Raw genomic sequence first — 22431 nt, 5'->3', positions numbered from 1 at the left:
GTATTTTCACTGCACCAGTGAGAGGAGTCTACCACTTTGTCTGGACCGTACTTGGACTTGATGGTGGTGCTGCAGCTGCTGTGTTGATCAGGAATGGAGAGCACATTTTTCTTGCACATGGAAGTCAAGGATCTGGTACTGTGAGTGGCTCTCATGGAGCCTCACTGCTTCTAGAGGTTGGAGATCAGGTGTTTGTACGTCTCTGTGATGGTTCAAAGATATATGACAATGAAAATCATCATACCACCTTCAGTGGTCATCTCATTTTCACCATGTGAGAGGTGTGACAGCTCCATCACTTCCTGTTTGGACTGCCCTGTGTAGGCGGAGCTGAGCCATTTTTAGAAGTAAAACAGGAAGTAAATCACCTGCTGGAATCAGTTTCTTGCTCTCTCTCTCTTTCTGATTGGGTTCTAGTTTTGTGTTTATTTGTTTCTACTTCTCCTCTGATTCTACTAACTCAGATATTGTACTTCTTCTTGTTATCTTTGATTCAAATAAATCCAAATAATCATCATGTTTCTGATTATTTCTATTAAAAATATCAAAACACGTTTGTGACTGTTGTTTCATATGAATATAAACGTTAACTACCTAAATACATGATGAGCTAATGTTTTTTTTTTGTTTTTTTTTTAAATCAAACTCACTGGGGTCTAAATGTAAAAAGTGATTTTTTAAAATGGAAATTATGTAAAATTGCTGTATTGCATGGTAATTGGTTTGTTTCATGTTATTCCTCTGCCCAAGCAATAAAAAAATTTGTGGTGACAATTCCAGAGCTGTAGATTTTTGAGAACAAAATTCCTGCAAAATGAAACCAAAACCACAAAATCAAAATATTTTTAATGCTAAAAAAATATTGTTATTATTGCTACATTAAGTATATAATATATACTGTACATAGATGGGAGGGTCAGGGGAAGTCACATAACTAAAGTCTGCCACACATTTTCCTTTTTTAAATTATTTTTTTCATTTATTTTATCCATTATATAAAAGCTCAGGTTTGCAGTTATAGAGTAAGTTTTCAGTCTCAGAATGGAGATCTGTGTGTTTTGCTTCTGGTGTGCTCTGTTTCTACAGATCAGACTGAGAAAGATATGTATCATACTTTATGTTCAAATCAGTCTCCACTTGTTCTTTGCACACTAAAGGTAACCTCGGAAAACCCTTGCAGGCATATGAAGTAAATACATGTAGTGTCTTGAAATTTCCTGAGAATTTCTAACTGAATTTTAGGTGTTTTTAATCGGTTGAAAAACAAACTCTGGTTTTGTTTTTGTTCGTACCTTTATATAAGGAAGACAGAAGTCATGACCTTAATGAATAAATCGGATACATTTGAACTCCAAAGATTTAAAATAAGATTATGTATTTGTTCCTGTTCTGTGTCCATGACACCGTTTGTTTCAGAATCCAGGAAAACAAGTCTGATTATTAAAGCATACGCTACAAAGTATCACCCCAAGGCTTGGTCCGAACCAGGCTGAGTCGGGGTTTTTCTCTGTCGGTAAAAGTGTTTAAAAAGAACCAAATTTGATATTTACTAGACTGCGTGTGTAGCTGATGAGGTCATCCACCAATTAAGTAGATACATGTAACCTTTTCAGAGTTCTTTAAGCTGAATTCAAAACTCTGCTTAAACAATAATTTCTTCTCTGTGTGGTGCTGGGCTCTGATCACATGATCATCTGATTATGGCTCTGGATGATGGATCATTGGCTGTCAGGAATGAAAACGGGCGTCAAGGATGAAAGTCCAGTGTTTGCTTTTCTGTCCGGTGTGCTCACTTCTTAGTGTTGGCAGAGTGCAGCAATCCACCAGCTGTTCATGATTATGTCCAAGTAAGAAAAGATGATTAATGTGGGAATAATGTGTCAGTTACTCTGTAATGTGCTGCCACATTGGAACAGGTGCAGGTCGTGAGCGTTATAAAAGTAGCAGCTAAAATATTGTGCACCCTGATCCAAGAATGGAAATGTCTCCCTATATATGGGAATCCAACCGTGTGCCAAGCATTTCTCCCCTGCTGTGAGGAAGTATTTTCTATCAGCTCTGGCTTTGAGGTTAAAAACATGATCGAATCATGATGTCTGTTGGGGGAAAACTCTGTAAAAGACCCAGGAGAAATAAAGACACAATGAGACAAAGTTACTTTCTTTATCAAACGTGTACACGGGTGAGCTGCTAAGGACAACTCACACCATGCACAGTGGCTTGGTAATTTTTATAGGAAAGACAGTGAGAACAGGATAAGAAAATACAAAACAAATAAAATAAACAACTCCATATGTGGCGCTAGTCTCGTCAGCAGAGAGCTGGGAGAAGGCTGTGAGAGATAAAACAATCTAAAACAATATGTCCCAAAACAGTATGTCTTTGCTGAGAAAGTCTAAAAAGATAATTCTAAACTAATCTAACCATAGGCAAAGGGCAGACAAAAGGCATCTTTGTACATTTAAAAGAAGGTAAAGAAACATAGAATCATTTTTCCTGTAACATTCCCCCCTGTTTAACTTATTTTAAATGTATACAACAATTGTCTATGAAAATTATTTATTAAGTATGTTAGGCAATTTTTAATTTCCAAAATCTTCAAAATGTCATCATAGCAGAAATGGCAGTCATTTGGTCTAAAGAATAAAACAAAAGAAAATAATAAAAAGAAAAACATAGTAAATGAAAATCATAGTAAATGAAATAACAAGTGGAATAAACAAGAAAAAATAATAAAACTAAAACTACAAAAAATAAAAGGATGAAAACTAAAATGAAAACTTCAAAAAATACAAGGATGAAAACCTTATATTTAAAATGATGCAAACCTTAAATTGAAAACTTTATATGTAAAATAATGAAAACTTCATATTTAAAATGAAAACTTTATGTTTAAAACTGAAGACTTCAAAAAAAAATAAGAGTATGAAAACGTTATAAAAATGAAAAACTTTATGTTTAAAAGTCAAGACTTCAAAAAAAATAAAAGCATGAAAACTTGCATAACCTACTAATGTTTTAATCAGTGCATGATCACTTGACAAGTCATTTTTAATCACCACGTCATTTATTAGTAGCTAGTACAAGTTCTCCTCTAACAGAATTGCAACGGGATGTTGTTCTTCTTCAGGCACGGCAGCATAAGCAGTCATTGTAGTTGTTATCATCTTTGAAATCATTACTCTTAGGCATGGCAACACACACAACACTAATATGAGCAGTGCTATCATGATGAGACCTAGAAGAAAAAATGGCTTTGCTACAGCAGCCAGCCATGAACCGCTGAACAGCCAGTCAAGCCAGCCTTGTGCTGTAGCTGCTCCAGGTGTGTGGTCAGTGACATATTTTTGCAGAGCGGTCAAATTCTGCAAAGCTTCATAAATGTCTCCTCCAGTTTCGTATCCATCAGGGATAAAAGTGCAACATGTTTCCCCGATCAGCTTGCAAACTCCTCCTTGTGATGCTGTTAGCAGGTCTAGTGTCAGTCTGTTCTGCAGCACCATCGTTCTGATGGCCTGCTGTTCTCCTGCTAAGGCAGTTCCCAGGGTCTTAGTCAAGTTGATGTGTCGTAGCAGAGCATATCGGTTGATCTCCACGTGATCCCGCACCTCGGCAACTCCAATGCCGGGGATCAAGCTCTGTAAGAATTTCACTCCTCCTCCCCAGATGCGAAACTCTCCCGGCACTCCAGTGTCCACGGTAATGCCGAAAGAATTGGGGGAGGCGATGTCCACTTCACGTCTCTGCCGGCTGCTTGGGTGATGTGCAACACTTTGCATGAAGAAAACGTGATCTGATAATTCCACCAGGGCGCACAGACCTCCCCAACCTTCAGGGAGTGACAGATAAGCCTTGTTGCCACATAGGAAGTACCAGTCAGCCAAAACTCTGGTTCCTCTGCTGCTGGGTGCCGTCCGTGCACATCCTGTCTGGTACTGAGTCTTTGTTTGTAGTGGCATTCGGTAGCTGTAGTCGGAGCGACAGTTTAGGCCCATCAGCGTCGTGTTACTGGCACAGGTGGCGTTGATTGAACAGGCCATACACTTCCTCTCGTTCCTTGGTGGGCAGAAAGTGTATATGTGCTTACATAGGTGAGTAGGCAGCTCCCCCACTGCCCGCGAGCCATTGTTCATCACACATACTGGCAGTTGTGATGCGTTCAGTTTGTTCAGTAGAATTACATCAGGCAGTGGGTCTGAGACTTGGGGCCAGGTCAGTAGGTAGGTCTGTCCGGAACAGTTCACATTTGTGAGTGATGATGACCTCCAGGTTGCTTTTGCTGGGATGCTGTAGTTGGCTTTGGACCAAAGAGTACCGTAGCCTGGATGTGTTGCCAGGCCCAACAGACACCAACTGCGATCTTCAGGTATGCTGTACGGCCACAGGCCAGACGTCTGCGAGGATAGGGGCATATGGGTACATGCATAGCAGTCAGTTTTGTTATTCAGGTGAGCTGTAGTGTTCATAAACTGCCACCAGAAGTTGGTGGCGTATCCATGGGGAAACTTGGTGTACTTTCCTTTGTCATACAGTGTCTGCCTTTTCTCCATGTAGCGTGACTTGTTGTCCCTCACGGAAGCAAAGGTGAGGAGCCCGGCCATGGTCAGGGCCGCTGCAGTTGATAAGAGCCACCACGTCATGACGACGGAACACACCCTCCTGTCGCGAGTAGACCCCCCGGCCAGGAAAGCTGACCCCTCCACCGGGCGAGATCACAACAAGCGGGCAAGCCTGCCGTCAGCTGTGTTTAGATGGCTTCACTGACACGCCTGCAGTGACTCTGATGGACCCAGGATGGTCGTTCCGCAATTTTGCAAGCGGTCGATGTAGTGAGGAGGACTTGGTATGGTCCCTCCCACCTGGGTGTGCTCCAGTTTTTCCTTTGGAGCACCTTGATCAGAACCCAGTCACCGGGCTTTAGTCTGCAAGACACTGGAGAAACATCATCAGGTTGTTGATTATGTACAACGATCTCTTTGTTTTCTAACAGCTTAGACATCCACTCTGCTAATGTGTTTTCTCTGATTGATTTGTCTATTGGTTGACTGGTAATAGGCAGTGGAAACGGCCTGCCATGAATGATTTCAAATGGAGTTAGTTTATGGGAGCCTTGTGTTAAGCGCATCCACATTTTCACTAAACCCAAACATTCAGGCCACGGCCTTCCTGTTTCTGCCATGCATTTCCTGAGCCTTTGTTTTATAGTGCCGTTAGTTCTCTCTACAAGGCCTGCGCTCTGAGGGTGATAAGCACAGTGGTGTTTTATGCTGAAACCGAGTGCTTCAGAGACCTTAGTGATGACATCATTTACAAAATGAGTGCCGTTGTCTGACCGTATCAAAGCTGGGATGCCATATGTGGGTATGAAGTGATTGCATAGGCACTTTGCTACTGAAGTTGCATCTGCCTTTTTCACTGGATAGATTTCCGGCCACTTTGAGAACACGTCTATAACCACTAGGGCGTATTTCGACCCTTGACATTCGCTTAGTTCAATAAAATCCATATGAGTTGTGTGAAAAGGATGAGGCGGAGTTGGAAAACGGCCTCTTTGTGGTCGCAGGTTACCCTGAGCATTATATTTTTGACACGTCATGCATGTTCTGACAAATTGTTTTGCTGAGGTTTCAAAATTTACAGTGTAGAATTTACAGTGTAGAAATGAGAGTATTGTGTAGAATTTACAGTGTAGAAATGAGAGTTGACAATACTGGTCAGTCCCCCCGTTGACAAATGCGTACAGCCATGAGTCACTAATGCCGCCATTTTGTGGAGGAATTTTGGCAACACTGGCTTGCCATAACACATCATTAAGTCGTTTGTCAGAACTGCACCGTGTTTTAGCCATTTTGCCTGCTCTGCTGTGCTTGCTGCTTTTTGTTCATTTTTCAACACATCCAGTGGAATCTGATGTGTGTTTACTGCCATCAATGTGATGTTTGCCTGTTGTGCCGCCTATTTTGCTGCTCTGTCATCAAAATTGTTGCCTGTAGTAATGAAAGAGTCAGTAGGCGTTGTAAGAGGTTGGCATGCTGGTTTGCCAGTTGGTGTAATCATTCCTCTGGTTTTCCAGATTTTTTGCAAAATGATGCACAGCAGAGAAAACATACTGGCTGTCTATATAAATGGTTATTTGTGTATCTTTGTGTATTTCACATGCGCAACAATCTCGTGTGAAGTGACCTTCCTCTCCACGGTTCTAGCAGGCGTTGTCTCTATGTTATCTGCTGTTTCTGCGTGGCTGTCTGCAGCCTTGGTGTTTGTGACTTTGCTCGCCTCTCTGTTCCTGATAGCCACCTGCGAATTAGTGTTTTAGTCTGTTGTCAACAGTCAGCCTTATTTTTAAGTTACAGAATGCTTCTCCCTTTTTTTGTTTTTTGTTTTTTTTTTTTTGTTTGGGAGAATAGATGCAACTCTACATTTTCACTTAAGGCAGTTTTAGATAATTTCTAGTTCTTCAAACAATGCATTGATCTCACACATTTCAAACTTTCAAGTTAGGGTTGTTTCCCATTTATACAAATATATATATTTAACTTTGCATTGCTCACAGCTCATAGCTCACAGCTCTAAACCTAGGCATTTTCCAATCATATGCCTAATCACTATTTGTCATTGTGACTCTCAAGTATTGTCACAAGTTCGTTTAAAGTCGTTTCCAAAACCAACAAAATAATCAAACAAAACCAAAAAACATAAACGTGTCAGGACACAAAAGAAAAAGAAAAAAAAAATGCTGCCACCCGAACAAGGCAGAAGTCTGCATATGTTGGCTTTTAATAGCATGCAGCTTCTAACATACTAGACTAATGTGCCTGTGTTAATTCAGCTCCATATTATTGTGTGAAGTTTCACTTGGTTGGGAGTGGTTTTGTGTGTGTCACATTTTTGGTGAGCCAATGGCTGGAATCAGGTTGGAGTAATTAGAGGCAGGTGTACTTGATTGCACTGATACACTCGTCTACTTATAGCCCACACTACAAACACTGCTGTGTCGTTTTGTCTCTCTGTGCAGGTATGTAATGTGCTGAAATCCGATATGATTGGGATGGATTGGTTTTGCGCTATGAATTTTATATTAAGTGTGTCGTTTTGTCTCTCTGTGCAGTCCAGGGCCTATTATATGCCACAGCCTAAAGGCAGCTGGGTTGCAGAGGCTTGAGTGACCACTGACTATATGCTTGCAGGGTGGTGGGTCTCCAAGTACAACTTCTAACCCTGTTAAAGGCAACATGTGGAGTGCAACTTGGCCGTGTGTCATAGCTGTCTCTGGCCTTGGGACTGTGTGTTTTTATACAATTCATAAGTGGGACACTGGACTGTTTTATCTTTTGTCTCTTGATATATTTTTCGTCAATAAATTATCTTTTAGAATTTTATTGACTGACATCTTTTTGCCCATGACTGAGACGGTTGGTCAGACCTAGAGTCTTTCTTTGGGTGTGTTACAGCAGCTTCTGCTCTAAAAGAAACAAATAAATAAAAAGAAAAGAAAATGTGGAACATGTTCATCAGCTTAGCAGTGTCTACATATTTAATTCAGCTTCTCAATCCTGTAGTTGTAGCTGTTGTCTACAGGGTTTTGCTTATTGGTTGTTATTATAGGTGTGCTCTATATCTCAGCAATGTGTCATTCTAGGACAGGTTTCAAGCTGGTCAAGTGCCTCTATGCACTTCATTAGTTTAGTTATTCTCCGTATTGTCTTCATCTCACATGTCATTACACTGAGTTTCAGCAAACCTTAAGCTTGATGCAGACTACTGCTTAACAATTATCCACCTCACATCATAACCGATTAAGGTGCCTCTTCATATTAATATTATGTCATTGTTAATATTATCCTCTTTGTCTTATATAACAGCAATAGCATATTATAATATTTTATCAGTGTGTACCACTATACTACTACTGAGCCAATTTGTTAGTTAGGATCATCTTATTCAGCAAACAGATAATTTTGAATTCATCCAATCTGCGGTCACATTTGTTCTCTCTGTTGCATGGTGGACCAGGCAGTTCTATTATAATATATTATTTATATTTTATTTTGTATCCATCAAGGGCTTCAGATGACCTGCAGAATCATCCTTTTCCCAGGATGGAGACAGTTACCTTTTCACACACTGTCCTTGGCTGAACAATGACACAGCCTTAATATACCTTATTTATTTTATTAAAATATTTTCGTGTGAATTATTTGCTTTATATTCATTTTATACATTGTGGGCATGGTCATCATGCCAACTGTGTTTCATTGTTAATATCACTTTACAGGTTGTTATCCTTGCTATTATTAATTTCAAATACTCTAAAGATAATTTCTACTGTAACTTTCCCTTTGTTCATCTTTATTTCGTACTTTTTATATTTATATCTACTCAGTGGGGTCTGTTTTCAACCCTTTTAAACTACTTCAAACTACTGTGATCTCTAGTTTTCACTTAATAAGGGATTATTAAGTTCTTCCTGATATGGGTGGTGCTGCAGATGCGGCTGCAGGAGTGAGTGATGGTTTACTAAAAGGGTTGTGGGAACTGCACAGTGTCTCGTCTTCTGGTTTTACTAAACTGGCAGTTGAGTTCTGTTCTTCTGACTGTTTATATTTTGTTTTCTTAAATCTCTCAGTTTACAGACACTGTTTTTGTCCGGCGTCTGGACTTTTCTTTTCTCACCACTGCTCGTCAGCAGGAGTGAGTTTTAATTTCACTTGCTTGATTACCCATCTTATTTATGTATTTACTTATTTTTGTTTAAGTAATACATACACAATACAGCTGCTATCACCTTCGCTGGTATTAGAGACGAGAGTGGTTGCTCACACGCCCTTCTACTTTCGGACTATTTCCAAAAGCGGTGTGAACTTTACGAGACGGAACTCGACCGTTCTCTCAACTCACCAGCACGTCAGTGAATAGCAGTAAAAGAAAACACAGTAGGAGCAGCTCAGTCTCTTATTGGACCGTGAAAATTCAGCTTGCTCCATTAATTAAAACAATACACACACATTCACATTCACAGCTTCGACGCGCGCGACCGGAACCCTTATAATAAGGGGAGCTCCCAGAGCTACTTACTCCCTAGACCCAGTCTAGACCCAGCTGGGGGAGCTACCCAGAGCTCCAAAGCTACCAGTCGACGAGCTTCCAAAGCTTCCAGTCGACGAGCTACGCTACCAGTCGACGAGCTCCCAGAGCTACCAGTCGACGAGCTACTTCCGCTATTTTAAATTCCCTGAATTCAAAATGCGCTTTTACGCAAGATTGTGTCAGTGTGTCTGTATCTACCTGGTCGGTGTCGCCGGGTCTGGTCCACCTCGATCGGGTCCCACCACCGTGGGTCGCTTTCTAAGACGTTGGCCAAGACCCGAATTTAACGCTCTTGGTCTTTTTCCACACACCTGGTGTGTGGGCTGTCGACAGGCGAACAACGTGGACTGGTCACGGAGATGGGACACGATGGAGGTGATCCGGCTGTCGAAGGACCAAGAAATGTTGGGGGAAAACTCTGTAAAAGACCCAGGAGAAATAAAGACACAATGAGACAAAGTTACTTTCTTTATCAAACGTGTACACGGGTGAGCTGCTAAGGACAACTCACACCATGCACAGTGGCTTGGTAATTTTTATAGGAAAGACAGTGAGAACAGGATAAGAAAATACAAAACAAATAAAATAAACAACTCCATATGTGGCGCTAGTCTCGTCAGCAGAGAGCTGGGAGAAGGCTGTGAGAGATAAAACAATCTAAAACAATATGTCCCAAAACAGTATGTCTTTGCTGAGAAAGTCTAAAAAGATAATTCTAAACTAATCTAACCATAGGCAAAGGGCAGACAAAAGGCATCTTTGTACATTTAAAAGAAGGTAAAGAAACATAGAATCATTTTTCCTGTAACAATGTCCATCCACCAACGTCTCTGCTGGGTTTCTTTGAAAGAAAATGTCTGTCTTTGTGTCTGTATTACAATCCCACTGTCGGCGTGTGTGTCTGTGTGTGTGCGTGCAGGTGTCAGACAGCCCCCTGTGAGGAGTGTGAGTATCACGGTCAGTCCCACACAGTGGGCGACAGATGGCGGTCAGACCAGTGTCAGCTATGCCGCTGTCTTCCCAACCTCACAGTGCAGTGCTCCCCCTACTGTCCATACGCTGCCACTGGCTGCCCTCAGGTGAGAGGATGTGTGTGGCTGTTGTTCATTTTTGTTGGCAAAAGCTACTAAAAATATTTCCACATTAGTCTTATTGTTATGTTTTAAATGTTGTTCACCTGTCGCCACTTTAGTGTCGTCTACAGACTTTACTGATTAGTGTAACCAATGTCTTAAGTTTGTGTTAGGGATGCAACGATACCAATTTTTTCAAACCGATACGATACCGATACTTGGATCTGAGTACTTGCCGATACAGAGTGCAAAAACCGATACTTCTACCACACACACACACACACAAATGCAATGAATCGGAAGACAGGTTTTATTTTATTCTCTGCCGATAAAAAATAAAATCTTAATAAAAATGACCACAAAAAAATTTCAAGTGAAAAATAAGCACTTCTGTTAAATTATTGCAGAGTCTCCACATTGTAATTTAGCAAAATATCACTGAACTATTGGCACTGTCTCGAGCTTTCGGAATAATAAATAAACACTTCTGTTTGGAATATAATAAATACAAATTAGGTTTGAGAATAAAATAAACTTTTAAATTGTTGCAGAGTGTCCATATTGTAAACAAACAAAGAAAATAATGAAAGTATTTGGCATTGACGAACAAACTCCCCATCTGCCCGTGGATCATCAGTCCACTGTGCCGTTAAACCAAAGACTGACATCGCGCACACACTGCTTGTCTTTACCTCTTTAGAAAGTTTTGGCACCATTATCTCCCTGATGTGTGGGCGGCTGGGAATTTCATATCGCAGCTCGAGTATGCTGAGAAGAATCCTATGTTTTCCATGACTGGCATTGGCTGGTCATCCAGAGCGATAAAATGAGTCAGAGCCTCTGTTATTTTAACTGCCCGTGGATTTTCTCTTGACATTTTTCATCGCTTTTCCAAAACCTGAGTTAAAGTTGGCTGTTCCGGTCCACACTGCTGACATTTTGTTTAGCCTAGCTACAGCAGCCTCCAGTTTCTCTTTTTTTATCTGGAGCTGCCAGTCTGACTCGTCTAACCCTGTGCCTGTTTAGCACGGGATGTTCCCCTAGTGGCCAATCTAAAAAACTACAACAAAAATGACCAGCCACCCTCTGATTAATGAAATAAGTTAGTATCGGTTCATGGTATCGGTTAACTTTTACGAGTATAAGTACACACACATTTTACAGTATCGGCCCCGATACCCGATATCGGTATCGGTGCATCCCTAGTTTGTGTCCATGTTTTGTGGAACTATAATGGACATTGGCACATTTGTGTATGTGACTGTGTGTAAATGTGTGTTTGTATCTTATTCCATGGAAACACTTGTAGTCATTTCCTGCCTCTGCAACCTTTTCTTGCCTCCACGTAGCTGTGCGTCGTGGCAACTCGAGATGAATGCTTTTTGTTTGTGCAGGGCCAAAGTCTGGTGCCTGGAGAGGGAGACAGGTGTTGCTACTGCCAAGGTAAAATCTGAACAGTTGTTCTCCTGTTTACGCTGATTAAGTTCTTTCCACTTTAATGGTGGTTGAACTTAAACACGAGGAACTGCCCTCCATACTCACTAATGTAGCATCCAAATGTCAGATGACGTAGGGACTAATAATGATAAATGTTAGACGCCGTAATCTCACTTGTGGTGTTTGGAGAGAGAGCATTATTTTTATTTCTTTTTATTAGAAAAAAAACGTCACTCCTGACACGATCGACAGCACAGAAATGTTGTAAAAATGATTTTTAACAATCTGTTTAAGAAACGTGACAAAGACCATCGATGGTGCAGCAGTTTATGAGTCAGAAAATCATCCCACAGATTTTACTTTTGAATTTATATTAAATGGAGTTAAAAAGTGAACGAGTGCTCTGTGCAGAATCAACCAATTTGTTAGTTTATAGTGTTGCATTCTGGGTAAGTGCTATAATTGGACTGGTAACAAATAATGGCCATGCATTACTTAAAAAAATGACATTAAGATGAAGTTGGGACCCTTGTAGAAACATCATCTGCTGAATGGACCTGTAAGTGAACATCTGGCCAGCAATAAAATTGCATTACTTAGACGACTGTCTCTTGTTTATGGTAGACAATCTTGTGTTAATGAATATTCTCTTACCACTGTTTGTATTCTACACCTGCTAGGTGAAAATGACACAATACTTACAACAATTGGTCCTGTCACTGTGACCTCCAAGCCAGCACAGGTCACTACACCCCTGATTCCCACATACCCTCTTCCTCCTGGAGGTAGGTGCCTTCCTCTACCTGTTGTTAGATATTTAAAGGTTGATCCTGAGACGATCCAGGAGAGCCAGTTTACTTTTATTAATGTTGCTCAGAAATGGTCTGCAGTTCACCCAGAGGCTCAGCTGAGGGCACCCATGAGACATTTACACCTCTTAGAAGACAAACATGTTCGCTTTTGCAAACTCAGTACCAACAGTATGTGTGACCTGAAATAAAAATGAAACGTTTAAGCCGACAGATTTTTCCCATGTTACTGCTTTGGAGTCAGAAGCAATTGATGCTAAGTTATCAGCTAAAGCTACACTGGTTAGCAAGCAGACACATACCTTTGTAACGAGCCTCAGTCAACAAAACTGGAGCACTTCCCTACATAAGATGCCTTTATAAGTTAAAAGTATCAGTATCATTATTGGTATCGCTGTTTTTCTGTATTGCATCCATACCAAATCTGCAGTATGGCACTGCTCTAGCAGCCATCGCCTGCCTCTAACCCTGACAGTACTTAAATAGCATTTATCCCCCACAGCACAGGTGTTATGAAGAGGAAAACTAAGCGCTTTGTTGAATCACACCAGAAACAGGTGTCTGCTTCTGCATGATCACTGCTGCTATCACTCATGTCATTGGCTCAACTGTATAGAAATATATTGCTACACAGTTGTAACCCATGAACTTTAATGGAAACTATAAGCTTACATTGTTATACCTGGACAATCTCACGAACAAGTCGGTGAAGTCTTTATAATCTGAGGTGCATCTGTTTTAAATCATGCAAACTTTGTTTATCCTTGTTCCTGTTTAGAGGAATGCTGGTCTCCCCTGGGTGTCCAGTCTCTTCCTGCCTCAAGTTTCAGTGCCTCTTCACAGCAGGCCGGTCACCCCCCTGATGCAGCTCGTCTGCATGCGTGGGACCCTCACAGTGACCTCCAGGTACTCCACACATAATCAGACCCCTGAGCATGTCAACCATCATCCTCTTTTTTCCTTAGACTTCTCATAAATTACAAATGATGCTATTTAGTGATATTTTATGAACGAATGCCTGTAAAATGAGTCCATTATGCCTCGGTTCTGCTTTGTGTTGAGTATTCACTGATAACAATCTTAAAATTCTTCCTGCAGGGCTGGAGTCCAGAACCAGAGGAGTATAAGGACCTACCACAGCGGAGGCCTGACAGCTACACCGGCAACACACAGAGTCCCTACATACAGATAGACCTGCTAAAGCCATACAACATCACTGGTAAACAGGCACACAGTTTACATGCAGTACATGCTGCTTCAGTGTTTTGTGCACTTAGTTTCGTCTCTGTGCTATCCTACAGGTGTGTTGACCCAGGGTGGAGGTGTGTTTGGCACATTTGTGTCCAGCTTCTTCCTCCAGTTCAGCCGGGATGGAAATCAGTGGTACACTCACAAGGAGCTGGTCACTGATGCCCCACCCAGAGCCAAGGTGCAGCAGCAAACCAAAGCGCTTTACTTTAAAGGCTTTATTATTTTTCTTAGTGATTGTTCTCCTCCCAGGTTTTTCTCGGTAATCACGATGATCGAGGAGTGACGGAGAGCAGACTGGACAGGATCGTGTCGGCTCAGTTTGTCCGCCTCTTGCCCCATGACTTCCAGAATGGCATCTATCTTCGCCTTGAGATCATGGGCTGTGGCGATGGTTGGTGGAAAGGATGCTGGTCTTACATACTGGGTTTGTGTGTGTGATTCTAAAATGCAGGCTTTACTTTCATCACCAGGTTCTCGCTGGTTAACATCACCCAGTCCTCCCTCACCAGTCTCCCCAGCAGGTGGCTGCAGAGAGAAAGAGTTCCAATGTGAGAACGGTCGCTGCGTGCCAGCAGGTCCTCTGGGCGTAGTCTGCGATGGCGTCAATGATTGCGGGGACAGTTCGGACGAGACCCACTGTGGTGAGCTGTCCACACCACAGCTTATAGTTTGCTCTTTAATATTTTAGAATAAACATAGACATTCTTACTGAGCACAACTACTCACTGTGTGCAGGTACGCAGCCTTCCACTACAGCCACCAGTCCACGTAGCTGCCCTGCTGGTCAGTTCTCCTGCCCCCCACCAGGGGGCTGCATTGAGGCATGGAAGCGTTGTGATGGAAATCCCCACTGTCCCAGAGGAGAGGATGAAAGTGGATGCCACCCTCATGACAACATTACAGCCCAGTAAGACACGAGGACGCGGATCTTTTTTGTTTAACGTAGAAGCATTGCAGTTGTTTTTAATTCCTCTTCAATACGATCACTACTGTGCAGGCCGTACACACCCCCGCCTGCCCCGCTGAGGACTCCATCTATGGCTGCTGTCACACATCCTGCTGTAAGCCAGTGCATTCATTTAAGTCCCATTATTTGCATTTGGATTTGAGATGTTAAAATACGTACAGCATGAACAGAAACAGTGCTTCATACTCTGATCTTGTCTCTGCAGGACGGTGGCCCGGGATATCACGGTGAGGTTTGTTTTCAGCTGTGTGATTGTTTTTCTTCATTTCTTATGAAGGCTGAATGACTGTAAGGATCATCATATATCACTGTGGCGAGGCGGGGCCTGCGATGCTGCTGCAGGTGAGATAGAGGCACCTGCACAGCATCTGCAATCACGCCTCGGCACTGTAAAAGGCTGCGCTGTTGTCATTGGTTGTTGTTGGTATGTGAGCTGCAGCCGAGGTGTTTAAGTGTACAGCAACCATTAATAAAGATGCTGCAAAGCATGCAAACATCACTGGGTCTGTCGTGGTTTTATCACAATCACAGGTATCTGCTCCTCTCCGCTTGGACTGGAGGATGGGAGAATCCATTACGGTCAGCTCACCTCGTCCTCCCATCGGGAGAACAACCCTGCCGATGCCGGGCGGCTGAATATAGTCCCAAACATGTGAGACGCTTGTCAAGCCTGAAACAGATCAAACTTCTGTCTTTCAGTGTTAGCACATTGGGTCTTAAGTAAACTTTCAAGTTCTTGTTAACGCTTGAAGGGGAGATGACAAAAGAGAGGTCATCTCCGTGTCATACCATCTTTTGTGCTCACAGCCAGGTGATGGAGCCCGGTTGGAGCCCGTTACCTACAGACCCTCAGCCGTATTTTCAGGTGGATTTCTTGGAGCCCATGTGGGTGTCAGGCGTGGTGACACAGGGCACTGAGCGAATGTGGGGTTCCCTCACCAAATACCGCCTGGCGTTTGCCCTGCACGGCAGCCTTTTCACAGACTTTACTGAGAATGGGAAGCCCGATGGCCCCGCTAAGGTATACTTAACACATTTAAACAGTACCATTAATTATAATTTCAGCACTGTAAAACATGATTACATATTTTTATATGTAATAAAGTGTCTTCTCTGTTGCTGTGCAGGTGTTTGAGGTACGGATGGTGGGCAGGACCCCCGTGACCCGCTGGCTCGGTCGGCTGGTCAGAGCTCGCTACGTGCGCATCATGCCTGCAGAGTACAGGCACACATTTTACCTGCGCGTGGAGATCCTCGGCTGCCGAGGAGGTCAGGGCATAAACCAAATTATGATAATTATTCCTAATGTTGGCTGTACAACCTTCTCTTACCAGGTTATACAGTTTCTCTTCTTCTGCTTTTGCAGATGAGCTGGTGACCCCCAGCAGTGTGACAACATCTCCCTCTGGTGGTGGGAAAGTGACAGTGCAGCGCTGTGAACCTGGTCAGTTTTTCTGCCAGCACAGTGACGAGTGCATCTCTGTGTCTTTGCTCTGTGATGGTCGACCAGACTGCAAGGATCATTCTGATGAGATCGGCTGTGGTACGGACAGCTTTGATTTTCTGCTCTCTTTAGCTTTCAAAAATCAGCAGTAAACAAAAAACTGTGAAGGCCCTTCCTGCACCCACGCTCACTTTCACTTTCTCATTTCTCATTGTCAGTTTAGCTCATGTGGTCTTATTTTCTTCATCGTTTTTAGGTACAGCTCCAACAAGAGGCTTTCCAGGTCTGCAAAACCAGACCAGCTCTACAGGGAGACCAGCTATCCATGGTGACCACACAACAGGTGCCCCAGGCCTACATACCACCAGGTCTCAGGGCGGACTTCCTGGAGTGCCAACATCAGGAGTCACAGAACCTACTCGATCACAGAAGATCACAACTGCTGGTAAGTGCGAGTCTACATGTGCTGCTGTGTGACCGATGATGCAGCAGTGGATGAGATCCTGCAGGTAATGTAGGAGAGAAGTGAGAGGAATCGAGAATTAAATCTTTTCCAAATTCAGCTTTCGAATTGACTCTAAGATCTTAACGCTTGTTTTTAAGACATTGCATGAACTAGCTGATCTCCTAACCTCGTATTCTCCCCCAAGATCCTTGAGGTCTGCAGACCAAATGCTTTTGGTTGTCCCAAGGTCCAGACTAGAACACAGAGGAGACCGGGCGTTTGCTGTAACATTGCCATTGCATATCAGATCCTGCCCAACACTGGATACTTTTAAAATCCGTCTAAAGACCCATTTTTATTCTCTGGCTTTTGCTTCATCATGAGTTTGTTACCATTATTCTTTTTATTCTCTTCTAAAACACTGTTCTATTTTTCTTTTATGTCTTCTGCTTTGTCCATTTTATTGTACAGTACTTTGGTCAAAACTTGTTGTTTTTATATCTATATAAATAAATTTGAACTTGAACTACATTTAACCTCAGAGGTCACTGCAGGTCATCCTGGGCTGCATCTCAGCACGCGGTTCGACTCCGGTACGCCCGGTCTTCGATCCACAAAAGGTTGGAAGCTATGCTGTTAGCATTTATGCTAAAACCGCGTCTCTTTACAAGAGACTGTAACCTCTGTGCTCTACTGACTGCCAGCCCCAGTGATCACCACCAGCCCGCGTGATACCGGCTCACCCAGAGTGATTTGCGTGCAGGGCCAGTTTGCGTGCGGATCGTTTGGTTGTGTCGACTCAGCACAAGTGTGCGATGGGATACGGCACTGTTTGGACGGGTCAGACGAGCAGCACTGTGGTGCGCATGAGTAACTTTACAAACACCGTGGACGTAGAGTTGGAGGAGTTATACATCCATATTCACTAAATGTTTTTCATTTTTATCGACTGTGTCAGGCACCACAGCCAGGCCGGCGGTGACTCCGCAGCGGCCCACGGTGCCCAGCCCGTGCTCTCCCAAGCAGTTCTCCTGTGACAGTGGGGAGTGTGTTCACCTGGACCGCAGGTGTGATCTGCAGAAGGACTGCGTAGATGGATCTGATGAAAAAGACTGTGGTAGGCCACACGTGCACCTTACAGTGGTGATGTGACCCAACAGTGAATATTTTTAAGGTTCCCTCTGGTCTCTTTTCTTCCAGTGGACTGCGTCATGTCCCCGTGGACAGCGTGGAGCGCCTGCAGTGTGTCATGTGGTCTTGGCTCCTTGTTCCGGCAGAGGGACATGTTAAGGGAAGCTCTGCCCGGAGGAGCTTGTAGCGGGGATCCATTTGACAGTCGAGCCTGCTTTCCTCAAGCGTGTCCAGGTCTGCCTTCGACCTCCATAATGAGACGCGTGTTTGCCTATTATCCAGTAATAGTTAATGCAACGGCAGCCTTTCTCCTGTTGTAGTTAATGGTCACTGGTCAGAGTGGACAGAGTGGTCGGAATGTGACGCCCGCTGTGGAGGAGGAGTCAGGCAGAGGAACCGGACCTGCTCGGCGCCGCCCCCTAAGAACGGTGGAGGGGACTGCGAGGGGATGACCAGGCAGAGCCAGAGCTGCAACAGCCAGCCCTGCACCAAAGACACGGACATACAGACAGGTCATTGAGATGCAACCAGCCTGAAATGACCGGATCTTCTGATCACCTGCTTGAAACAATAAAAGCATTTGAAATGTCTGCACTGTTATTTAAATGACAGGTTGTGTCCGTGGCATGGTGGTGGTAACAGAGGAAGACTGTCAGGCCGGGAGAGTCGATCCCTGTCCTCCTACTTGCTCACATCTCAGCCTGGACAGAAACTGCACTGCTGAGTGCATTTCGGGTAGGATGCACAGTAGATTTGACTCGAGGCCAGCGTTGGCTTTGCACAGTGCGCAAAGAAATTTCAGTGGTCTTCTAGCCTTTGAGCACAGAGGTTCTGAACATTAATTATGTGTTATTGTGCAAGATTTATCCAAATGTAGCTGACACAGTGATTAAGGCATGAATGATGTCTTTCTCCAGGCTGTCGTTGTCCCTACGGGCTGTACCTTCAACAGGGACGATGTGTGAATTCGAGCCAGTGCGTCTGTCACTGGGATGGCCAAACACTGCATCCGGGACAGGTGGTCCCCAGGGACCAGTGTACCACGTGGTAAGACCCACGCTCAGCTCTTTGTGCCTGGAACAAAAGATGATACTAAATAAACACATCAGTCCAAATTCAGGTTTCTGTTGAATTATGGATTTGTTTGTGTTTGTAATAAAATAGTGAGAATCATAATGAGCAGCACTGGCAGCATCGTTTGCACTGGTTTGTGAGGAATTGCTCACATCTGATTGTTTTATTTATTTTTAACAGGGACAGTGTACATCAATACACAGTTAGCCGCAGCTAATTTTCAGCCACCTATAAATGCAACAACAAACAAACTGATTAATAATCAACCTTTTTAGCTCATGTTTAAAAATACTTTATGTATTCTCGATCAAATTGCTTATTCTTACAGTAAGTGCAGAGATGGGCAAGTGACATGTGACAGATCCAGCTGTGTTGCAACCTGTCACTGGTCAGCCTGGTCGTCATGGTCACCTTGTGATGTAACCTGTGGTCTGGGGCTACAACAACGTTACAGGTAAGCTTGTTTAGTTTAATATATGCTTTAAAGCAGCTCAGTCTGTCCCAGGACCTGCCTGCAAACTCTTGCCTCATGAGGACGGGCATCGCTGAGCACCAGGAGGAACCCAGGATCCACTAACAGTGGGTCCAAGCATCCTGGTACTTAATGGCCGTTTGCTAGCATGTAGACGTCTGTGTGTCCCTCTGTGGATATCGTTCACTGACCCACCACCAAACTGATCACGCTGAACGATGTTACAGTCAGCAAACAATGAAGAAGGTGAAGCTGAAAAGCACAGGGCGCCAATTCTGATGATCTATGTCGGGTTACGAAGTGTTGGGCAGTGAGCACAGGGCCCACTAAAGGACGTCAACCTCCAGGCTAACTTCATGAAGGTTTCCCTCACGCCACCAGTGGTGACACTGATCCTCTCTGAGCACAAAGCCACTGAAAAATCAGTCAACAAAGATCAGGAGGGAAACCACTCCTGTTTGGAGGAGTTGTTGGTTTCATTATCACAGCAAAGCAGCTGAAACAACAACCCCTCTGCTACTTACCTGACACATCAATGGCCCACAAGTTTAACTGACTTGATGCTGTCCTCTGATTAAAAAGCCTTCCTTTCATGTTTCGACACTGTGTAACACTAACCGCCTGCTTCTGGGATCATACCGTATATTTCTGATGTGAAACACATTACCAGTGTTCAGTTTGTTGGTTGTAAATGCTTATATGTATAATTTATCATTTCTGTATCACTTACTGTTTGGATGTTTGTTTCCTCGCATACTTTAAATAGATTGTGAGGAGTGATTATGCTCTGTGTCCTCAGGTCTCTTCCAGCAGGAGCAGTCAGAGGTCAGCCCTGTCCAGGAGACTCGTCTGAGGCTCAGAGCTGCTCCAGCACATGCTTCCCTGGTATATTACACTCACAGCCTTTACTACTTCTAGACTAGACTATTGCAATTCTCTGTACATGGGCCTCCTCCAGCGTTTTTCAGTTAGTTCAAAATGCCACAGCACGCCTCTTAACTGGCACCAGAAGGCATGAGCACATCACCCCAGTTCTAGGCAATCTACACTGGCTCCCTGTTAAATACCGTATCGTGTTTAAAATCCTTCTGTATACTTTTAACATTTTAAATACCTTGGCGCCCAGTTACCTAACAGACCTTCTCGACGTGCATAGCCCCAAGAGAGCGCTCAGATCCTCTAACCAACTGATCTTACTGCAACCAAGGCCCCGACGAAAGACAGGAGGCACCGAGCGTTTGCAATTGCTGCACCTAAACTCTGGAATCATCTTCCAATCGATGTGCGCATGTCAGAATCCATTCAATCATTTAAATCACGCTTAAAAACTCACCTGTTCCATCCAGCTTTTGAATTAGTTTGGACTTCCTCCCAGTCTGCAGTTGTGCTGTCACATTTGTTGTAATCCGCTTTGCTGCCTTGTGTGAAGCACTTTGCTGAACACTGTCCTTTTTAAATGTGCAATAGAAATAAATATTGATCTATTGACACGTCCGACACACAGCATGTTACGGTGATTATTGTTGTGTTTTGGGTTTTTATGAGAGAATACAGCTAAGAGCTCAAATTTCTTTTGCACAGAAGTTTAAGTTGTTCTTGTGTAAGTTAGACGAGTTCAAATCAAGCATCGCTGTTCTGTCCACACGTGTGTAAATCTGTTCTGTGCTACATGTACAAAGTTTGAGCAACACAATGCTAAAGGTGATGTAATCCTGCAGCTCAGGAGGGAGTGCAGGTCATCTACTAATTGGAAAGTTGATGCTTTTAATCCCTGGCTGCTCCAGTCTGCATGCAAATGTCCTTGGGCAACTTAGTAACCCCAGGCTGCTCTGTGATGCATCCATCATAGTGTGGCTGTGATAGAAAGTGACCTCTACTCAGGTGCAGTGGAAAGCACTGAATGAGTCCATTACATTACTTTCCCTCCTCTTGTTGTGCAGCGCTACCAGGTGGGACATGGAGTAAGTGGACCGGCTGGTCAGAGTGCAGTAAAACGTGTTTCAACCACGTAGATGATGTGGGGGTGAGGCGACGATTCCGCAGCTGCACGCCGTTTAACCACACGCAGCCCGCCTGCGATGGAGACAGTGAGGAGCAGGAGCCGTGCAACACTGAGCACTGCCCGGGTATGACACATGTAGACACACAAAGACAGGATAGATGGCATCATTCCTGGAAAAAGAGAAAAATGAAAGGCCGTAAAGCTGATGTGTTCTTCTAGTGCCCGGTGGCTGGTCAGCCTGGTCGGCCTGGTCTCAGTGTTCGTCCAGGTGTGACTCTGGTGTCCAGACAAGAGAGCGGTTGTGTAATTCCCCCACACCACAGCATGGAGGTAAAAGCTGTTCTGGGCCTCACATTCAGACACGCGACTGCAACTCTCAGCCCTGCTCAGGTACCGTGTTTGTCCCTGTTACGTTTCGCCACCCCGTCCGCTGAATATCACGTACAAGTCTTGTTGCACTCCTGTCCTCGCAGGCGTGTGTCCAGAGGGCATGACGTATATGACGGTACGAGAGTGCGAGGCTCAAGGGGGCGCGTGTCCACGGGTGTGCTTGGACATGACCTCCACAGAGGTACAGTGTGCCACCACCTGTTACGACGGCTGCTACTGCGCCCCAGGCTTCTACCTGCTCAACAGCAGCTGCGTGCCCCTGGCACAGTGCCCGTGTTACCACCAGGGGGAGATGTACCCAGCTGGCGCCACCCTGCCTGTTGATGCCTGTAATAACTGGTACCTCTCTTTACTCGTGCATCGCATTAAAGAGGAAGATCAAACTGTAGCTCTAACCTTCCATAAATACAGTAATCTATGTGTGAAATCACTTGTCCTTACACTGTGTGTCAAACAGCACATGCACCGATGGAGAAATGCAGTGTGGGACAGCTCCCTGCCCCGGTGAGTGAAAAAGAAACGTGCTGTTGCTGTCTCCCTCTGTCTCTGTGTTTTCTTGCTTAATGGTTTGTGTCTGCCACTTTATTTTCCTTTGTCGTCTCTCGTGTGTGCGTCTGTGTTTCTCAGTGGACTGTGGCTGGAGCAGCTGGACACAGTGGAGTGCCTGCAGCCGGACGTGTGACGTTGGTGTGAGGAGGAGGTATCGTTCAGGAACCGATCCTCCTCCTGCGTTCGGTGGTCGTCCCTGCAAAGGAGACAGGGTTGGGATTGATACCTGCAGCATTGAGCCCTGCTTCGGTGAGAACGACTGAATTAGAAGAAAATATACACTAGTGGTCAAAAGGTTTA

At 44.0% G+C, this 22431-nt stretch overlaps 3 protein-coding genes across 3 annotated transcripts in view; 2 read left to right on the top strand and 1 right to left on the bottom strand.

The window, feature by feature from the left end:
- LOC143412440 (uncharacterized) overlaps window positions 1-745 on the top strand; it is a 30924-nt gene extending 30179 nt beyond the window's left edge. The window contains exon 8 of the mRNA XM_076887895.1: window positions 1-745. Within this exon, the coding sequence (XP_076744010.1) occupies window positions 1-278 (278 nt within the window). The 3' untranslated portion in view covers window positions 279-745.
- Window positions 746-2154: 1409 nt separating this feature from the next.
- LOC143420219 (uncharacterized) lies at window positions 2155-9892 on the bottom strand. Its single transcript, XM_076887894.1, has 2 exons — window positions 9286-9892; window positions 2155-4932 (listed from the first exon to the last, which is right to left on the bottom strand). The coding sequence occupies exon 2, from the start codon at window positions 4638-4640 to the stop codon at window positions 3078-3080; it is 1563 nt and encodes a 520-aa protein (XP_076744009.1). The 5' UTR covers window positions 4641-4932; window positions 9286-9892; the 3' UTR covers window positions 2155-3077.
- Window positions 9457-22431, top strand: part of LOC112429924 (SCO-spondin) — a 64936-nt gene continuing 51961 nt past the window's right edge. The window contains exons 1-31 of the mRNA XM_076888732.1: window positions 9457-9491; window positions 10007-10166; window positions 11555-11603; window positions 12278-12382; window positions 13185-13312; window positions 13505-13625; window positions 13708-13835; window positions 13907-14048; window positions 14128-14298; window positions 14393-14564; window positions 14655-14718; window positions 14830-14851; window positions 15156-15276; window positions 15432-15645; window positions 15752-15893; window positions 15991-16167; window positions 16325-16513; window positions 17068-17133; window positions 17218-17373; window positions 17472-17630; window positions 17714-17878; window positions 17965-18156; window positions 18257-18379; window positions 18562-18691; window positions 19047-19172; window positions 19990-20075; window positions 21131-21316; window positions 21412-21582; window positions 21666-21921; window positions 22040-22086; window positions 22210-22380. Coding sequence (XP_076744847.1) covers window positions 9457-9491; window positions 10007-10166; window positions 11555-11603; window positions 12278-12382; window positions 13185-13312; window positions 13505-13625; window positions 13708-13835; window positions 13907-14048; window positions 14128-14298; window positions 14393-14564; window positions 14655-14718; window positions 14830-14851; window positions 15156-15276; window positions 15432-15645; window positions 15752-15893; window positions 15991-16167; window positions 16325-16513; window positions 17068-17133; window positions 17218-17373; window positions 17472-17630; window positions 17714-17878; window positions 17965-18156; window positions 18257-18379; window positions 18562-18691; window positions 19047-19172; window positions 19990-20075; window positions 21131-21316; window positions 21412-21582; window positions 21666-21921; window positions 22040-22086; window positions 22210-22380 — 4174 coding nt within the window. The remainder of the gene's footprint in view (window positions 9492-10006; window positions 10167-11554; window positions 11604-12277; window positions 12383-13184; window positions 13313-13504; window positions 13626-13707; window positions 13836-13906; window positions 14049-14127; window positions 14299-14392; window positions 14565-14654; window positions 14719-14829; window positions 14852-15155; window positions 15277-15431; window positions 15646-15751; window positions 15894-15990; window positions 16168-16324; window positions 16514-17067; window positions 17134-17217; window positions 17374-17471; window positions 17631-17713; window positions 17879-17964; window positions 18157-18256; window positions 18380-18561; window positions 18692-19046; window positions 19173-19989; window positions 20076-21130; window positions 21317-21411; window positions 21583-21665; window positions 21922-22039; window positions 22087-22209; window positions 22381-22431) is intronic.

This window comes from Maylandia zebra, linkage group LG9 (assembly GCF_041146795.1).
Source record: "Maylandia zebra isolate NMK-2024a linkage group LG9, Mzebra_GT3a, whole genome shotgun sequence".
In the NCBI taxonomy this organism is placed as follows: domain Eukaryota; kingdom Metazoa; phylum Chordata; class Actinopteri; order Cichliformes; family Cichlidae; genus Maylandia; species Maylandia zebra.
Note: the sequence above shows the minus strand (reverse complement) of the source record. Positions and strands in the feature narration are given on the sequence as shown.